The 20,295-nt window shown below is 40.4% G+C and overlaps 1 protein-coding gene and 1 pseudogene across 3 annotated transcripts in view; both read right to left on the reverse strand.

Annotated features, from left to right (window-relative positions):
• Positions 1–780: 780 nt before the first annotated feature.
• Positions 781–2,067, reverse strand: LOC143883511 (trihelix transcription factor ASIL2 pseudogene; annotated as a pseudogene).
• Positions 2,068–6,316: 4,249 nt separating this feature from the next.
• The window catches only part of LOC143885017 (uncharacterized), a 32,498-nt gene continuing 18,519 nt past the window's right edge, over positions 6,317–20,295 (reverse strand). The window contains exons 12-15 of one of the 3 annotated variants that reach the window (XM_077388960.1): positions 12,961–13,036; positions 8,127–8,239; positions 6,837–6,896; positions 6,317–6,739 (exon numbers count right to left, since the gene is read on the reverse strand). In XM_077388960.1, coding sequence (XP_077245075.1) covers positions 6,634–6,739; positions 6,837–6,896; positions 8,127–8,239; positions 12,961–13,036 — 355 coding nt within the window. In that variant the 3' untranslated portion in view covers positions 6,317–6,633. Of the gene's footprint in view, positions 6,740–6,836; positions 6,897–7,305; positions 7,377–8,126; positions 8,240–10,834; positions 10,895–12,960; positions 13,037–20,295 lie in introns of those variants that run through there. The other 2 variants (XM_077388961.1, XM_077388962.1) reach the window with 2 other exon arrangements.

Genomic DNA, 20,295 nt, shown 5'->3' on the forward strand with positions numbered 1-20,295 from the left:
TCAAAATGCGGCCGAAGAAAATCCTAGTCAACTCAACACGACGCAGTGTACTTGGTTGAGGCGGTTGCGTACTCGGCTAAAGCGATCATAAATCGGGAGAGTCAAGGAGTTTTTATTGACTCTGTAAGGCAAAAAAAAACGGAATGCGGCCAAGGAAAAAGGGATTAGACTATAGGGAGTCCACGATGACGAAAGCGCAGGGGGATTGAAACTATGGATATGATAGTTTCTGGTCAAATTATCCCAAAACTTAAATGAAAATATAAATGATACATACAAATCACACAGGTGGGTATCTACCTATGAGATTTAATAGTTAGCTATAATATGCTTATCATGTCTACTCATATTTATTGTGACTTGTGAGTGTGTTTTCATGTTATAGTGATTACTGGTTACATCTGTAACATTAATCTTTGATTCCAAGAACTCTTATCATCTGTAGTTTATAATCAGTAAACTTGAACAGATCTACTATTTTTTAATGCCAGCATTCAAAGGCATGACTTGACCACAACTACTTTGAACAGAAATTTACTCTGGAATCCACAATTTCTTAATCTAAACTAACACTTGGCTGCAATCTCTCACTAGCATTGACATTTCTTAGTTCAGATTCTAACACCTTAGAAATTTCCCAGGTAAAAAAAAAGTGAAGTGGGTGACAATTCCCAACCCCAACTAGGAAAATTGAACAACAAGAAGCTTCAAACTAAACAAGCAATGATATCATTTTTTTTGTTTTTGAAATGGTAAAACAGAATTCTGACAAAGCAATGATATCGTTATCTTAAAATCTTCTTCCCATCAACTTAAAAATCCCATTTCATGACAAACAGAATTCTACTCTATCCACCTTACAAGCATTTCCTTGACAAATTCGCATCTGGGTATATTAAAATAAACAGCAAATTCTCTCTCCACTAACAAATAACCTACCAATAAAAATGAAATTAAACTAAAAAAAAACATAAAAAAATAGAAAAATTCCTAACCTGTATTATTCAGCTATGTAAGCTACTAAGCTCCAACTGTGTCTTCATAAAAAACTGCATCCTCTGCAACTCCAACTCCCTCACAAACCCCATCCTCTGTCTCTCCATCTCCACCACCTGCTCTACCTTCGCCCTCTCCACCCTCTCATAGACCTCCCCAAATCTCAAAATCGCCCGTGTCAACTCCCTAACCGAATTACCCGAATTACCTAACCGCCTCCGTTTCTTCCCATTCAAATTCTCCGGCGGAAAACTATCCGTCGAATCATCCCTCACCGGCGAATCCAACCGCCGCCGGAACTGACCAAAATTCCGAACTCCTTCATAAATTCCCGCCGCCAATTTAGCCGCCGGCGGGGTGGCAGGCATCGGCGCCGCATTATTCTTCCTCGCGGGCCCGATGAGCTGATCGATTTTCTGAAAGAATGGCCAATTGCTGGGTCCGATCTTGGATTTTTCGAGCTTGTATTTCTTTTTTAGGGTATCAATTCGGTTTTTGCACTGGACATCGGTTTTAGGGTTTTTGGTGTAGTTTTGACGGGAGCTTACAGTGTCAGCAACCTCTTGCCAGTGTTTTTGTTTGAGATTGCCTCGGCTGAGTTGGAGATATCGTTGGCCCCACGCGTCGATTAGGGTTTCGGTAGCGCCTTCGCTCCAGCAATCTTCGCGAGTGGTGGTGGTGCGAGGGTGTTGGATTGGGAGAGCTAGGGTTAGGGTTTGATGAGAGGGGGCGGCTATTGTAACTAAGGGGGTTGTTGTTTTTGCGAGTCCGCCGTTTGGTTGGGAAGAAGGAAGTGGGGGATGGGATTCGATCTCTTCTTCTTCTTCTTCTTCTTCTTCTTCAGATTCTTCTTCGGATTGTTCGTTGGATTCCATGGGTTTTCCGACCATGAGAATGAGGGGGAAGGAAGGAGAGGAGGGGTTTTAAGCTTTTTTTTTTTTTTTTTGAATTAGGGTTTGTGACGGCCGGAGATTGAGACTGTGGGGATGGTTGACGGGAGTTTTGACGCTTTTATTTATTTTTTCTTTTTTGACGGAAAGCTGGGGATTTGACGTCGTCCGTGGAGATCCAGGAGAGGGAAGGACACACGAGAGTTAAAAAGCGGTGGGTGATGACGTGGCGTTTTGTGATTGGCTGTGCTGAATCATCATCTTGGATGATTTTTTCTAGGGGTGTCGATGGATCCGGACGGTCCAATGGATCGTCCGAATCCAAACGTTAATGAATGAGATCTAAACGTATGAATAGGATCCATGGGCATATTTCGGATCATCAAATTGGATCCGAAAAATTTTGGATTGTGTATGAGCACGCCACAGATGCCCATTGGATAGTCACAATCCAAAATGGTTTACAAAAATACCCTCCTCCAAATTATGTTAATGCTAGCCGTTCTGTTCTATGAAGGGTATTTTGGTTAAAACCTCTCTATCACTTAATGAATCAGATGGGAATGCGATTTCGCTCATTTCAGTCGTTTCATTTCATACTTTCACGAAGGAAAAGAGGGAGGGGTTTTGTTCTTTATGCATCATATTCTTTGATAATAATTATACATTATATTTGTGTATGTAATTTTGATTAGTTTTATTGTTTACAAGCATTATTATACACATAGATTAAACATAAATAAAATTTTAATTTAGTTGAAGAAAATGCATAGAGACACTAATAGTGGACTGTCATTCTATCTCTTTTTTAAAAAATTAATTGTTTACTTAGTTTAGTGGGACATAATAGGACACTCCGATGGACGGTCCGAATTAAAATGGATCGTGATCATAACGTGGAAAGTAGGATCCGAAAAACAATCCAACTCCGACCTGACTAATAAGGAATTTGAATGGATCGTAACTGTGACACATAGGTGGATCCAACCCGAAGTGGATCCATTGACACCCCTAATTTTTTCCGGTGGCTATACGGATTGGGTCGGGTTCGCTGCTATTTTCAATTTGTCTTTAAGGGTGATGATATATTCGCACCCTCTGTAGGATGATTCGCACCACTGTTAAGGTGAATTCTGTTCTGGCAGATTTTTAACGCTTTTTTATGTGTAACAAGGGTGCGAATTTATTATCTCCCTTTTTCTTTGTTTTTTAATTGAGAAAAGGGATAGCAAGCGGATTGACAGACAGAAATGAGATTAGAGGTATTAGTCAAAGACGACTACTTTGGCTTGTTATACGGATGCAACTTAGGTCGAACCTTATTTTGGCTCGGGTTGGGTTAGGGTTGAGGCCTTGGCAACCCAACCTCGGTCCTCTAATTTTATCTTGATTTTATTTGAGTTATTGCATTTTTCTGTTTGGCCAAGGTGAATCAAACTCAACCTGACTCGATCTTGGGCTAGATGGGTTGGGTTACTTTTGAGACATTTAGAGGCATGTTGAGTTATGGTTGACGATCCTCAACCCGAGGCTCGGGTTGGTTTGGGTTAGGGTTGAGGGATGCTATCTCGGGTTAGCTTAGGGTTGGCCTCAACCCAACCCGAGTTGCACCCCTACCTTGTGGTACTTCACGAGGTCAATCTCACCTGCTTGCTGCGGTGTTGGGCTATTTCATATGAGGGGCTTTATTGTCATTCAGAAAAGTTAAAAAACACAGAATGAGATGTCCCACTAAGGGGTGGAAATATCATTTCCAAATACATATGTATAATAGTCCTCGTTCCATTTTTTTCATTAATTGCACTCCCACAGCTCATTAAGCCCGTCTCATATCTGTGCGAATTTTTCAAGTAGTAGGGTCCACCTTTTTCAAAGATCTGAACCGCTCATTTGGATCACTCCAAACTAAGTAGTTTGACCCCTAAAAATCATCTCCAGAGGATGATCCTAACTATCCGATCCGTAAAGTATCTATTGTTGGTGATTTTTCCTCAAAAATAAAAATACGGCGAACCTGATTTCTGTTAAAACAGAAGTTAGATGAATTAGATAAACCTTTTTCGATGCGGCGAGATGAGGCAATGACTATGTCGCTCTCTTTAAGGTGAATTTTGCACCTCTGCAAAAACTTATTACGATGCAGCAGAAAACCAGAAAGCTTCTGTTAGCTATTTGTATAGCTTGTTGTGTTCTATAAAATGTAGAGAGAATACTCCCTTTTATAGAGTAAAAGTGTACGTTCAATACACCCTTTCATGTGTTAAAGGCATCCTTTAAGAAAAGAGCTGTTTACATGACGATACAGATTCCGACGGGCACAGTGCTCAGGAACGGCACAACTACTCGTAAAATAATGTTCGCATTATTTACCCATTAACGGTGGCGTACCAGTAAGCCCGCTTACATAATAGTAATGGCGTTCTAGTAAGGTGGCTTACCCATAACATTAGCGTACCAGTAAGCCGGCTTTCTTAATTATGTCGACGTTATTATTCAAGAACAGCGAAGGTAATGGTAATGTTTGACGGACAAAAACAAAAGACAAAATAAAATTTAAGAGACATGCGGCCTGGCCTGGCGGCCCGCATGTGTGATTGAGCCAAAAGCCCACCGGGTCCACTCGGTGGCTCATGTGCTAGGGCCCCTCTTTCTCCTCTTCTCATTCACAAGGTTAGAGAAGTGAAAAGCTATGCCCATGAACATTTCCTCCACTTTCCACTATTTGAAAGTGGGTAAACTCATTTTATAAACCAAAGTGTAGGGCTGCAAATGAACCAAGCCGGATCACGAACATGTTTGGGTTCGGCTCGGGCTCGTTTGTTTACTAAACGAGCCGAACCCGAGCCAAAAAATTAGGCTCGTCAAATAAACGAGCCGAACTTGAGCTTTGTATAGTTTGGCTCGGAAAAGCTCGTGAACTTTTTAGGCTCGGTTAATAAATCCGAGCCGAGCCGAGCTTTAAAGTCCAGTATAAAATCTCATCTACATATTATGGAAAACTCATAAAGAATTAAAGATCCTTACAATACTTTGTAAAAAACAAGGGAGTATAAAGGCTTACACGGTATAAAATCTCCTAAAAAAGTTAGCACAAATGCTCTCTGCAACACTTCTTCCTCTACCCTCTCTTTCAGCCGGACATTTAGTCGGCCAGAAACGATTTTTTTACCTCTCTATCAGCTGCGGATGTAAATTTAGGCGTGGGCACGGGCATAGGTTTGGGTGTGGGATTTCCCTTCCAGTATAACAAGACATTTAAGGTAAGTTTCCCATCTTCATTTAGGGATATGTATATTCACCTCTTTTTCTTACTCGGAACAGCCTCTTCAAGTGTGTAAAAGAGCAGCCATAACTACACTAGAGCGGGCTGTCTCTGCAACATTAATTTTATTTTTTAGGCTTGGCTCATTAAAAGCTCGGCTCGGGCTCGTTCGTTTACTAAACGAGCCGAGCCGAGCTCGAGCTTTGTGAAAATGTGGCGAGCCGAACACGAGCCCAAAAAAAACAAAAAAAAAGCTCGTCAGGAGCCCAGCCTCAAACTTAGCGAGCCAAGCACGAACAACCCAATGTTCGGCTCGGCTCGGCTCGTTTGCAGCCCTACCAAAGGCTACTTTTTGTAAACAAAACAAACTTTATAAAATACTAACAAAAGCCACTTTTGTTTTAAAATACCAGTGTACCTTCATTCTACAGATTAAAGGGTTGCGATTGTAATAGATGAGATCTTAGACGGTGTCCCCAGGTAGTACATTTGTTTTTAGGGATTTACTAGGCAAAAGTGAGCCATTTCGCGGCTCCCGTTTGCAGTTTCGCCGGAGTTACTTTTTAGTAGATTTTGTCTTGTTAGTTTTATTCATCTGAGGTGGTTGTTCTCCTTGCTTTTATGACAAAAAATACGTAGAACTTACGGACAAAATAAAATTAAAAAAAGGCTTGATAGACGAAGGGCGTGATAGATGGGAATAGGAAATTTTTAGAAAGCCATTAGCATTGTAGCATGGGTGTGAAATGGTGGGCCCCACCCATCAAAAGACGAGGTGCAAAATGAGGGGCTCCATCTTATGCAAGGGTTTGGCTGGAGATGGTGGGCCCCACCCGTCAAAACATTAGGTGTAAAAAATGGTAGGTCCCACCACATAAAAAAGATGAGGTGTGGGCCACGGTCCGAAATAAATTTAGCCCCTAGGCTATAGATCTTATGGACAGAGTTCAGGTCTCTGATGTTGTGCCCAAATCATGCCCCGTCAACGTTCAGATTAAGGTGGCAATGGGCCTCCTGTTGTTCCTCCAATTTTTCAACAACACCCATTGCAGCAGATACTCTTTACTCTATAGTAGCTCCTACTTAATGGTGAATTACATTTAGCAAAATAATATAACAACTTTGTACATCTCAGTGTAGTACTATTAGCCAGAATGCAAGCCAAACCTAAGCAAAAATGCTTCTATACCATGTTTCAACTTGCAGTTCCCTTCTAGACAAACATATGGTGCAATATTAGGCATTTAGAATCAAGATTCAAATACAATATCTTCCAAATAGAAAGCCCGCAGGATCAACCAAAAGGTAATCAAATTAATCTAGTATAGAATTGTATCGAAAGTAATGTATGTAGTAGAGTTGCTTTTCATTTCAAGGTTAAAAAAAAAACGGCGGATTATGTTGAATTGGATTAGAAGTATTGCATGGATTCATCGTTCATCATACCGTGGTGTGGATTTCAATGTAATTATCTAGCAGCAACCATCAGAAAATGAAGTCGCTGAGCTGGTTACGTGTGTTCCTTTGTGCATGTTTTCCGATAATATATGCGCTGCCTTCTACATCAGCATTTAAGCAATTCATCCTGTGCCTGTACATGTTGATATCACTCACCGATGAGCAAAGTATTTTGTTATTTAGTACTTAGGAGAATAGAAGTCATGGAGATGGAAAACTGCTGGACATACCAAGTGAAGTGTTCATCACAGCAAACAGAGCCCCTGATAACGGAAAGACCAGCTATATTCCTGCTCCAAACAACCGTTAATGGTTAGAAAAAGAATTTCACGAGCATTCTGTTCGTTTTGGATTTTGAGAATTGATTTTGAGTCCAAATTGATTGTCGCACTCGAAATTGCGTTTAGTTTTTATTCCAAAAATTAGTTTGGGACTCGAAATCAATTCCCAAGATCCAAAATGAACAAGGCTTTACACAAAAAAAATATTCCTTTACATCACAAGCATTAATTCATGAGATATTTTAGTGTCTTTTTGAAAATATCTGGTGTCCTTGGATAAAATCATGGTTGCACAACCTTTTCCAGGAAATATAGTAATTTTTTATTTTTTTTGAGAAACAGACCAATTTAATTAGAAAGAAAGCAATTTACAAAGGATGAAACAGCCCAGAAGAAATTTACAAGAGGGATGGAGATTGGCCCTCTGAAATGCACGCCTCAAACCATCTTTGGGCAGAGCATTTGCAATTTTATTAGCCACCCTTACCACTGCAAACCCAGCCAGCCAGTCCAAGATTGCCTAAAGAGCATCCATCAAAATTGAATGAGTATACTGATGAGTGGCACATCGATCAAGAAGCCGACCTTTGCTTCATTAGTGATCAGCAAGCTCCTCTCTCCATTTTCCAGCAACGGAGACACCTTTGAAAATCTCCGTGCCAAGAGCCCGACTCATCAAGAGAGACTCTGTCTCCGAAGTTAATACTATAATAGGTATCCGCTCGAAAACCTACTGGTTTCTTTCAAATAATATTATCCAAAAATCCTCACACAGCCACATTCCACATATAGGCAGCCCTCACGGTTTAACTTAGGTCTCCACCAGCTCGCAAAGAGCTCATCTATTAGCTAATTGGAAGCCCTTCTTGACATCATCTAAAGTAACATCTCCGATACCCCTTTGCTCAATAAAGTAGAGAAGAGATTTCACGGAAAAGTCTCTATTAGGTTCAGTTGCCCAAACGGGACTATCCTCAATGGATGTCGTAGGAGAAACCTCCTCGAACAGGCTAAGAAGACACCTAACACTAGTGGACTCGGACTCCTCCAGATTTCTATGAAACGCCCAACTCCACACTACCCTCCCCTCAATATCATAACACGTGGACACCGGAATTCTTGAGAAGAAATTCTCATCAATCAAGAGAACTTTGATATATATTTCAATCAGCTTTCCAAAATCTATGGTGTTTACCTACAATCTGGCAGAAGCCATTGTTAGTGACAGAGATTACATACCATGTGGCTGTATACATATCATAGAACTTGTCAAAGGCTTTGTCAATGCAATAGTGGCAAGCTAAGAGATCTTTTATGTCAGTCACATTGCATGTTGATTTACAGCATTTCACCTGCATCAAGATGTATTGGTGTTAGTAAGCAGATAACGGAAAAATTAATTAACCCCCACAAATTTTAATATTATAATCTTCACTTCTTTTGTCTTTTTTTTATCAGATGGAAAATTAAGATAAAACAAATGATGGAGGAACATGAAAACAGACAAAAGGGCCTCTAGTAAGGTTGAATGATCCGGACCATACTGGCATATTAGATCTTGCTGCAACTGACAACTAGTCATGCCCCAATCACCCCCTCAAACCTTAATCCTTAATAGTACCTTTCAGTTAGCACTCCACTGGAATAAACTAGCCACCCAAATGCCTCCCATGTTCTCCCTGCTTCAAGAATGCCATCGATAACTCTAAAATACTAAGCTGAGCTACCTATTGTGTCAGAGATGTACAACATAACACATCGGCACAGGACTATGGGATGCTCCAACTAATGTTGAATCTTTCCAGTAGACATATAAACATGAGTCTATTTTGGGTGCATTGTTATTCCTTACATTCTCGTTCGTGACCAGCTCAGGCTGTGAGCATTTGTAGTTTACTTTTCTTCTAATAATTTTTCTTTACCATTTAAAACACACTAGCCTATACTTTGAGAAAGAATCAAATAACCACACAGATTTTAGGAGGTGTAATAGGTCACATAAGGAAGTAGCTTTTAAAATATGCATGTGCTTTCATACTGATCAACATATCCATGACGCATATATGGCTTTCTGTAGATGTTGGGTGCTGGTAGCAGCAAAAATCCTTAGATGATCATAGCCCCACTACAACATACTTGCAAAGATTTCATTTCCTCCAACATCATTCTTTGACCACATGTTGACCCTCCACTCTCCTCCAGACCTTTTGTCAAGGTCCACATTAAATTCTTTCTCCAACATGTTGGTGACAGGAGTTTCACATAAACACTCTCCTCACATCTCAATCTTGAAGCTTTTCCCTTCAGCTTCATTATCTCCAACAACTCCTCTATAAGAAAAGATACATCTTTGGGTCTAGTTGGACAGATTGCTTTTGACAGTTGCAGAGAAGATACACCTTATATGAGCAGGGGCTATGAGATTCATTTATTTTACAGTTTGCCTCCAGCCTGGACTCTGAAGCTGGAAAAAGTGCACCATTTTATTATATTTCAGAGTTGCTAGTTCATTTCATCTTTGATCATGTTGTGTAAACAGAGACATACAACGTAAGCCCTTACAAGATGTATAAGTCTATGGAGCATGCCTGCCCAGCTCCTATCAATGATTTCCCATATTTTCTGGCATTTAAATTCACGAGTGCCACACAAATCTCAGATGTCTTCCTCAAGGTTGGTTTAGAGTTTAGACAGTCTCATCATATAAGTATCCTATGGTGGTTGGTTTGCTGAGCACACAAACACGAACCACCAAAGGTCCAGTGAGACTAACAAGCACCCTACTACACTCCATCCAGAGCCCATTAACCCATTGAATTAATGTGACGTAAGAGGAAGACCAACATAAGAAAGTGTTTTCCTTAGACAGTAAGCTCTAAATTCTGGGAAATTTGGGTACTCTTCGGAAGCTTAAGAACCATAATTGTCCCCATGTGCATGCATCAAGGGGGAGTTCTTGACTAGGCCCAGACATCAGAATCATGCATCCCCCCCCACCCCCACCCAACCCCCCCCCCCCCCCCCCCCGCATTTGGAATGAACCCTTTTAGAACAATTTTGGCTGACATGACTAGTGATTAAGCTAAGCCAGCAAATTTGCACCATAAGTTTAGGTCCATTAACATACAAATGTAAGGATCCTTTCTTTCTTTCTTTTTCTGAATGATGAAGAAACTTATTGAGAAAGGCAAAAGACAACAAGGGCCTCAAGCAAGAAGGTCAAAGGCACCAAACAAGAGGAAGCAAACACGAAGCTTTAAAAGAAAACACTAAACAAAAACCCCTCAAGTAGACTTCAACAGTACATCACTGAGATAAGGGACCTAGTACGTGACATAAACCCAACCATCAAACATAGAAGAAGGTCGGCTAACGAAACGGCGGATAGGTTGGCTAAAGATGGCATCTCTTTGGTATCGATGAACACATAATTGAGTCGTCCCATGAAAGCAGCCATTGAATGGACTTCCCAACCAAAGAAGTTCCTATGGAAGTCAACCTTCCGCTCAACCCTACCTTCTTGGCAACTGCAAGAGTCCCCAGACACTCGCCTCATAATCAGAAGGCACTCTAAACAGACAAGGAAAGTCATCATTCAGAGGACGCTCACCACACCAAATATCATTCTGGAACCAAGATCATCGTAAAGCCTGAACCAGATCCTGAGCAGAAGCGCCTCCATGGATCTCATGATAAACCTCCAAACAGTAATCCCCCGAACAGGGAATTAATCCAATGTTACCCACCCACTGAAGTCCATCCCGTATTTCTCGGCGATCAACGAACACCACAACTAATCCCTTCCCACCCCAAATCGTTGTATCCACTTGCCAAGCAAGATAAGCTTCATCTCTCTAAGAATATGGATTCCCCCCCCCCCCCCCCCCCCCCCCCCCTCCCCAACTTTTGGTCAGCAGATAAGATTCCAACAAACCATATGGCACTTCCAGATCTCTTTTGTGTCATTCCGGTCTCCTCTTAGCATTCCAAAGGGAGTTCTTCTGCAACTGATCGATATTGTCAATCACACTATTAGGCATCAAAAGAGAGAGATAATGTGTGTGTGTGTGTGTGTGTGTGTGTGTGTGTGTGTGTGTGTGTGTGTGTTATTTTATTTATTTATTTATTTATTTATTTTTTTTGGGGGGGGGTGTTGTTAGGAAGCAACGCTTTGATACGTAATCTACACTCCTAATGATAGTAAGCTTTTCTGCCAGTTCAAGTATCATTTCAAAATGCTTTGACTACTAGCAAACTACACTTAATGAAAAGGTCAATACATTTGTTGCATCATTTGAGGCATAGAAGCCCTATAAAAAACATATATATCATTATTTTATTTTATTCTTTTGGTTTACAGAAGTCAGTTCAAGCTGAGCAAAACTAGAGCTAGTGACCTCCCATCTCCAGAGGATGTCCCCTGCCTTCTACCATCCAACCAATGTACAACGGTTGTCATGAATAAGGAAGAGGTTGAAGCATGCACTAAAAAGTCTGGACACTTAATTTAAAGTAATGATTCTTTCGCAATATAAAAATTAACTAATATTATTAAAATTGTAAAAAGAATTACAGTAACATGATGCACACAAAATCTCGTTTGCATCTTTATGTTACGCATTAATGGCATGCTGTTTATAATAAACTCACGTGAAACACAATATTAATATTTGTATATTAGAGAAATTTCAAAATAAGGTGGGAAGAAATTTTTTTGAGCGAGAATTACCGGATATCTCTCAGTTGCTTCAACTCATTGAGGGGTGCTGTATAAAAAGAAGTGGGGTGGACAAACGGATCTGGATATGGGATTTCATCTGGCTTCTTTTCCGTGAAATCCTTTTATTATCAATTGCTGCCTGCTTTTGGATCCCATATTTCTGCTGCTGTTTGGAAGTTTCTGGGCCCCCCATCGGTCTCTTTTTTTAGTTGGGCAGTGTGCAACGGGCGGATTCAGACCATTGATTTTCTAAGAAAAAGGGGTATGTGCCTGGTGGACCATTGCTCGCTCTGTCTGGAGGATGGGGAATCGATTGACCACCTCTTTATTCATTGCAAGGTATCAAGGGAGATTTGGGGCTTCATTCTGGACAGGTTTGGCATTTGTTGGGTCTTCCCAAGGTCTATAGCAGATTTATTTTCGAGTTGGGATTTTGTGCCCTGGAAGAAGAAAGGTAAGGTGCTCTGGAGGTTATGTTTAATAGCATTGTGGTGGGTCATTTGGAAGGAACGAAATTTGAGACTTTTCGAAGGAGCAGCAAAGACATCGTATTGGTTATATAATAAAATCATAGCGTTAGTTATTTTTTGGGTAAAAAGCATCCCTCTGTTCACTTTCGTATCAGCATTCGATCTTTGGGAGGGGTGGCGCATTGTGTGCTCTGAAGGTTTGAGGAGAGAGAAGAGAAGTCAGAAATGAGAAGCCCCCCCTGAAGGTTCTATTAAACTAAATTTTGATGGGTCCTGTCTGGGTAATCCGGGTCCAGCTGGGATTGGAGGTCTTTGTAGGGACTCCTGAGGGGGAGTATCGTGGGCTTTTGCAGGTCCAATTGGAATGACTGATTCTTCTGAAGCGGAAGTAAGGGCTGCATATCAGGGGATAATTGTGGAAGGAGACTCTTCAAATGTAATCGGTTGGTTAACGGGGAGAGTGGTCCCTCCATGGAGATTTTTGAGTTACTTTGAGGAAATTTATGATCTCATTGCAGAGTCATCTATAGTTTGTAAGCATGTTAGACGCGAAGCAAATGGGGAGGCGGATTCCCTCGCTAGATCTGGGAGTGGTTCGATTTCCTTCCTCCGTGAGAAGTGTGTGATGTACTGATGTCTATTTTCCTGTGTTGTTTTTATTGTTATTTATGTATTCTCTCTATATATCTTTGGTGGACCATCTCGGCTCCCCTTTTTAATATATTACCATTTCAAAAAAAAAAAATATTTGTATATTAGAATGATGCAAACAAACCAACAAAAAGTTCGCCTATAATTATATGCACATTCAACTTTTACGTTAGTGTTTGTTTTGACTTTTAATGCATCCAAAACAAGGTAGTCACTAGAAGATGGTTCTCACCAAACGCTTGAGCTTATAAGAGTAAAATTGCCGATGGGTAGGGTGTGCAAGAATATGCTCTTCCAAATGACCTGCACTGGGAAGGACAAAATCCAAGTTATGGCCTGATTGCAGTAGTAAAATGATAAATTAGAACCAACAAGAAAATATCTATGATTTGTGGACACAAACACGAGTGTCGCATGTCAACACGGACACGGTAAACTTCGAAAATTTAGAAACGGCGACGCTGCTAAAATAGAAAGTATAGTATTGGAATAAGAGTTTGTTAAGGGTTTTAGGTTTAGGGGAAGGATATAACAATAAATATTAGTTAAAGAAAAGCTCAACTCAACTCAACAGTCCCAAACTAGTTGGGGTCAACTAGTTAAAGAAAAGCTAAAAGAAGAATTTATAGCACAATATTCAATAATAAAATAGAATGTCATGCTTGACACAGTACAAAAACGTGTCCACATGCCCACATTACTCCTAGCAAAATATTTAAAAGTGTCCAAAGGAGACACGACAAGGCATGGCACGTGTGGCGTGTCGGACACGGCATGACACGTGTGTCAACAATAAATTCAAAGTGTCGACGAAATCATGGGAAAATATTAATTTCATATCACTGACAAATGCAGACATCATATTACAGACTGTAATGAAAGCAATTCTACTACAACTATCCACTGCAGTCCAAATACAAATGAACACACTCGAAGAAGTTTTGGACATAGATTAATTATATCATCTCTATCCGCCCATTTAAACAAAACTGTGCAAGGATATACAAAACTCGTATATTAACTGGTTTCATTCACGATAACACTTTGTAAAGGAATAACAATCAATAAGTGACAAACCAGAGGGTGGCAATTAGACAGCCATCCAGACCGAGCCAAATAGAGGAAAATGATGAAAATAAAAGAGAAAGCAAGTAACAGCAGATTCAGAATGGATATATACCATGAATACGTATATTTTGGTATATAGATGATAGTTCGAATACCCAACCCAAGACTTGAAAGAGACGACTCAAACCAGCCAGTTACTAGATGTCAGGACGTGGAAACGCAGGCAAGACCACATTTGGGTTTCTGCTAACTCAACTAGGGTGATTCCCATTTCGACCAGCCAGGTATTTTCCTTTAGGTTTGTTTAATTTTAATACATGCAATCAGTGTTCCAAAATGTGGATGATGGCAAAAATGTGACCAAAGCTATGATTTGTGGACACCGACACGAGTGTCGCGTATCGACACGGACATGGAGTGTTAGACACGGCAAACCCCCAAACTTTAGAAACAAGGACACGTCTAAAATAGGAAGTATATGTAATCATGATTTGTGTATATGGATTTGTGTGTCCAATTTCGATATGGATACGAGTTGTCTAAATGAGGTAAACACAATATTCAATAAAACAATAGAATATCAACTTGACACAGTACAAAAACATGTCCACACACTAACATTAGGTCTAACACTTCCAGCAATACAAGTAAAAGTGTCCAAAGGAGTGTAGACACGGGTGCCGTGTCGGACACAGCAGGACACGTGAGCCGGCAATAAATTCGAAGTGTCGGCCAAATCATAGGACCAAAGCAAACCCTAGTCGACTCGGTGCAGCAAAGCCGAGTACTCGCTTGATGTGGTCATAACTCAGGAGAGTCAAAAGGAGTTTTGATTGACTTGGAAAGGGAAAAATGCACACTCAGATAAGAACTCGGCCAAAGTGAGAGAGAGTCAACTCGGGCAGGTCAACAATTGACAAGGGGAGTTTTGAAAAGGTGCATGCAATATTAATCGTAAAGTATATTATATAAGTTATTATGCATCATATCAATTATAAGACAGTCACCACATGGCCTCAACATCCAATATACCGATTCCGCCCTTGCATTTTTTTAAGGGTTCCTGCTATTCCCTGCCCTTGCTCTGTCTCCACTTCTTTCGATTTCCAGAGAACACCCCAAATGACACAAGTAAATTAATTAATATCCTAGAGAAGTTACTCCTATTTATTTTAGTCAATCACACCATTGCTTCAATGAAGCCAAGCCTGGTTAACTCTTTTATCCCCTCCTTCAAGTTACTTCCTCTTGCAATGATAAGCAGTCACTAAATACAACTTAGGAGACCAATAGCCACATTTGACTTGATACGGGAAACAAGCAAAGATACACAAAGGAAGAGGCCTACATCCTTTCCAAAGAAGGGTACAGAAAAGAAAGATCGATAAGTAAACAATTGGATACTCTCCCACAAATAAGTTTAGAAGATTGCATTGAATGGAGAATCAAAGTCTTAGCACATGAAACTCGATTGGAGACCACTTTGTGCCTGCCCTGCAATTTATGGGAAAATGTAACATATACATGGGCTTGATACCCAAATGACGAATTTATGATAACAACAGGATGAATCAAAATTTCTTTAACAGCACCCTATTTAAGGAGAAGAAATGTACTTTTAGGTTTAATACGCTGGCATGGATAATGTTAAAGTATAAAAGATAAATAACGCCTTTCTCCAAAAGCTTAAGCTAGTGATAGCAAAAATCCACATGCGATGGTCAGCCCAAAGTGGGACCACATGTGCCACGTGTTTGCCAAGTGGGCCACACGTGCGGGGGAGTGTTAAAGTATAAAAGATAAATAACGCCTTTCTCCAAAAGCTTAAGCTATTGGAGAAGTTGGTAAGTTAACAGATAAAGAATTACAAAATGCTGGCATAGATAAAGAAATACAAAAATACTGGCATTACCTATGTGCACTCATCTCAGAACTTGGAGGTTGCTGCAAGTAAGCTGATCAACGAAGCATTCAGAATTCTCAGCTCATATGTGAGCCATACAATCAATTAAGTCGCCGCCTTTCTTGTCAATCCAAAACAATGGATACATGACTACTGAAAGTCCTCCAAGTTCCATGACTATAATCATGTGCAAAAGTTTTTCTTTTTCTTTTTTTCACTTCATTTTCTTTAAATATGTAAATGGAAATCTTGAGCCTAAACTCTATATGCAAAAAAAAAGGGTACTTTATTTTCTACGAACTTCATTTGAAGAGTGCATACATATGAAGAGAGAAAAGAGATAGAATAGAGATAGAATTCCCCGTCAAAAATTATGGTCCTCGAACACCCTCCTCGCAAGAGAGTCCACATATGAATTAATTAGGTTCTCTTGGATGTGATGAAATCTCTAGATGAGAACAAATATCATACAACTCTTCTAAGTTCGAATATATGTAGCCGGTCTTCATGAGCAATAATGCACAATCACAGCAACTGCATTTCATGACATTAGCAAATATGTGATGGAATCTCTAGAGGAGAACATATATAACTCTTCCAAATTCCAAAATATGTTGCTGATCATGAGAGAAGGGAAAGAAAGAAATGTAGTTAGATTTAGTTTATGAAGAGAATTATCATCAGATTTCAGATTTATAGGCTCCTTCGGAAGTCAGTTTACATCTTGCAACCAACTAGCTAGGTATGAAGAAATTTCTTAAGCACAAGCACCTAGGAGAGGTGTGGAACTCACTACAATGGTATATGCACACGAAATGGTGCAAGCGGGCAGCCTCCAAACAATCGATCCTCCTTCAATGAAGCTCCATGACTAAGAACCAGAAAGCTGTGAAATATGTAGGATAACCTCAGTCAAGGTGCAGCCTCCAAACAATCGACCCTCATTCAATGATGCCCCATGACTAAGAACCAGAAATCTTTGAAATATGCTGGACAACCTCAGTCACAAGGAGCCTAGGAAGTATCCCAAGACTCTAGAGCAACGGATGAATAGGTGACTGACTTCTATAATAGACTGGACAGTATGGAAGGCAGTGGGTTGGTATCTGATGAGGATAGATTAGTCAGAGGGAGTCTACAGGCTGATTTTAATAGAATTATTTGCAAGAAGAGCTAATTTAGAAGCGGTGACCGAGATCTTAGTGGTTGAAAGATGAAAAATAAAATAAAGAGGGTGACAAAAACACAATATATTTCCATAGTATCACAAGTCCTGGAAGAAGAACCAATTGGATTTACTCTTTATTGATTGATGCTGTAAGATGTGAAGATCAAGCTTCTATCTTTGAAGAGATTGTGATGTACGCCAGAGAAGAGAAATAGAGGAGAAAGAGGGGAAGGAGGAAGAAGAAATGTGGGGATGAAATTCTCAATTAATTAAGTCATCAAAAACTTATAATCCCTAATACAAGAGGCTATATATAGGCAATAAAATATCGTGGAAAATAAAAACTCTATAAACTAAAATATGGAAATAATAATCCTAGAAACTAAATACCAAGGACATAAATCCCTAAAATCCTATTGGGCAAATATGCCACTTATTGGGCCTATAATCCTCATCAGATTGTGTCCTTTTCTGACCTTTTTTAATGATATTCTAACCTTTATACTTTAGAAGTAGAGCTTTCCACATTCCGTCATGGCTAGGGTTTGGCCAGTTAGATTCAGTTTCAAGAGAGAATAAGTGCCTCGAATTCGGTGAGGAGGAAGTCACGTTGGCCCTTTTTTCTTTTACAGGGATAAAGTACCTAGGCCGGATGACTTTTGTTTGGTGGTTTTCCATGTGTTGGGACTCAATCAAAGGGGACCTAATGGCCATGTTTGCGGAGTTCTATGAGGGCCTTTATATGGATAAGAGGTACAAGTCCGACCTTCATTTCACTCATCACTAAGGACGGGGTGGAAAGCCCGGTTGATTTCCATCCTACTAGCTTGGCGTGAGTGCTCATAAACTGCTAACTTAAGGTCCTTTGCAGATAGGCTAAAGAAGTTTCCCGTGAAATGATTTCTATGGGACAGAGTGCTTTCATTCAAGGCAGGTAGGTTCTTGATGGAGCATTGATTGCCAATGAATATGTGGATCTTTACCACGAGTGGAAAGTGTAAGTCTGCGCGCACTAATGTGGTATGAGGAAAAGGAATGATTCTTGTGGGCTATGTACACCAAGACCAAATCAGGGTCAGGGTTTCCTATGGAGCTCTGGTTCGGCGACAATTAGCATTAATTTATCTTAGGAACCTTACCTTTCCTTTCTTAGAGACGGGGACTTGGAGACACTTCGATAATTTTTAAGTTAAGAAGGGTTTCATCATTTCCTTTTTTTTATTTGATTTTCCTGTGCAACCGACTTCACATATATATTTGTCATCATAGACCGACGCCGATGAATCTTTTCAAAATCGTGGCATTTCACGCAACAACGCTTATGCCAAAGGGCCAGATCGAGATAGAGACCTAGCGGCATCAATAGCAGTGGATCCATTTAGTGTGTATCATCTTACGAGAACTTGTGATTGGTAGTAAAATATCGATTTTCAGAGAAAAGGGGGATGCTTTCTAAGGTGATATGGATAAAGATTATCATGGGAATCATGGGATGGAGTAGAATTCTATGGATTATTTTATTAGTAGGATATAGTTTGAGGATGGATGGAGAGCTTGGACGAGGAGCAGCATCTCATCGGTGTGTGTGTGTGGGGTGGGTTCTTTGGAACGATGAGGCAATAGGAAATATCATTTGGTCAATTGGGGAAAGTTTGTCTCCCAAAGAAGACGGACAGCTTAGGAATTAGGAACCTTAGAAGATGAACTCTACTTTGCTTGGAAAATGGCATTGGCAGTTTGGTGAAGAGAGAAGCTGCATTTGGAGATTGTTAACGAAAGAGAAGTATGATACTTTCTTTGGCGGGCTGGATTTCTCGTGAAGATTAGAGATATTCAAGGTATCACGGTGCGGATAGATATCAGAAGTTATTTAGTGTGGTTCCACGAGGGTGTTCTCTTTAGATTGGGTAGTGGAGAGAGGATTCAGTTTTTGCCATAATATTTGGTGTGGAAATAACGCCCCAAATGTGGACTATCATGCACTATGAAGAGTGGCCTCTAATAGCGGGTTCAGCATTTGGATTTTTATTTTTATTTTTTGGTGGGGGTGGGGAGAGTCGTTTGCTAGACGTGATGGCAATGTCGTTTAAAAGATTTCATTTTGCATATGCTTCCTTCATAGAGAAGTGTGGAGATTGTATTTTGCTGAGGGATTATCCCCACAGTCAACCATCTCCGCTCTCGTCAACGGATAATCGTAGTAACTACTAAGTATATGATGTGTCTCGCCTCAAAAGGAAATTGTGGTTCATTTTTTCGTGAACAGTAATTTTGTTAGAGAACTAGGACTTTACATTCAGTCTCTTTGGCGTAAGATGGCCCCTACGATATTGCTAAATCCTTTGAGAGCCGATCTTTTGCCTGTTGGCCTCCCAAAGGTCGAATCCTATGGAAATTGTCTTTGATAACCACATTTTGGCTCATTTGGAAGGAGAGGAACAACCGTCTTCAAAGGACATCCTAGGAGAGCATTTTCCATTCAACAACAGATTTTTCCGCCGTCACTAGTTGGGCGGTGGTTCTTCCGATTTGTAGCATTTCAGAGTCTTCTCTCTAGCATTCTTGAGATGACAGAAGGAACAATAGGATTGCGATTGAGTGGCCTACTCGTAGGTGCCCCACCCCCTTCTCTCTCTCTCTCTCTCTCTCTCTCTCTCTCTCTCTCTCTCTCTCTCTCTCTCTCCTTCCTGGGGTCTTTCAAGTTGGACTTTGATGGTTCTAGCTTGGGAAACCCAAGCCCTGCTGGTATTGAGGTTCTGCTCTAAAGTGACGACAGGGAGGTGAAGTGGGCGTATTCTGGACCAATTGGTGAGAAGAATTCTGATGAGGCAGAAGTTCAGGCTTGGCCAGTTGAGATCTAATTTGTGGATCAGTCTCTTCTTGACTCAGTTATTGTTGAGGGTGACTTGCTCAATCTTATTCGTTAGATGGCGGATGTATCAAATCCCCATTGCATTGTTGATGCCATCAAGGAGGTGTTTGACTTAGTTGAGAGGCCTACCATTGTTTTTTAGCATGTATGTTGTTTGTCCAATAGTGAGGCAGATCCGCTTGGCCGATATGAAGTGACGAGATTGGTCCTTCAAACTTTTGATTATCTTCTCCCTCGAAGCTTTCAGCTTGTGAATCTTCTCTCTTTTTTTCTTTTTCTTTTTTTTTTGTAATTTTTTACCATCTTGGTCGTTGAGCTTTGCTCTTCTTCTTAATAAAGCTTCACAATTCAAAAAAAATTGAAGACTTCTTGTGTGGCAATGATTCCCATAGTTTTGTCCAAGATTGCTATCCAAACAAAAACTGCCACCCTTACAGGACAAGGAGCCTCCCATGTCAATCTTATTTAAACGCTGGTGGGAGTCAAATGTTGAGATAAGTGGAATCACCATCTTGTTTGAGTTGACCACAGTTGACTAGTCGAGCCAAGTAGTCTA

Source organism: Tasmannia lanceolata, unplaced genomic scaffold (genome assembly GCF_043159265.1).
Source record: "Tasmannia lanceolata isolate RefF3 unplaced genomic scaffold, GAP_Taslan_0.1 ptg000008l, whole genome shotgun sequence".
In the NCBI taxonomy this organism is placed as follows: domain Eukaryota; kingdom Viridiplantae; phylum Streptophyta; class Magnoliopsida; order Canellales; family Winteraceae; genus Tasmannia; species Tasmannia lanceolata.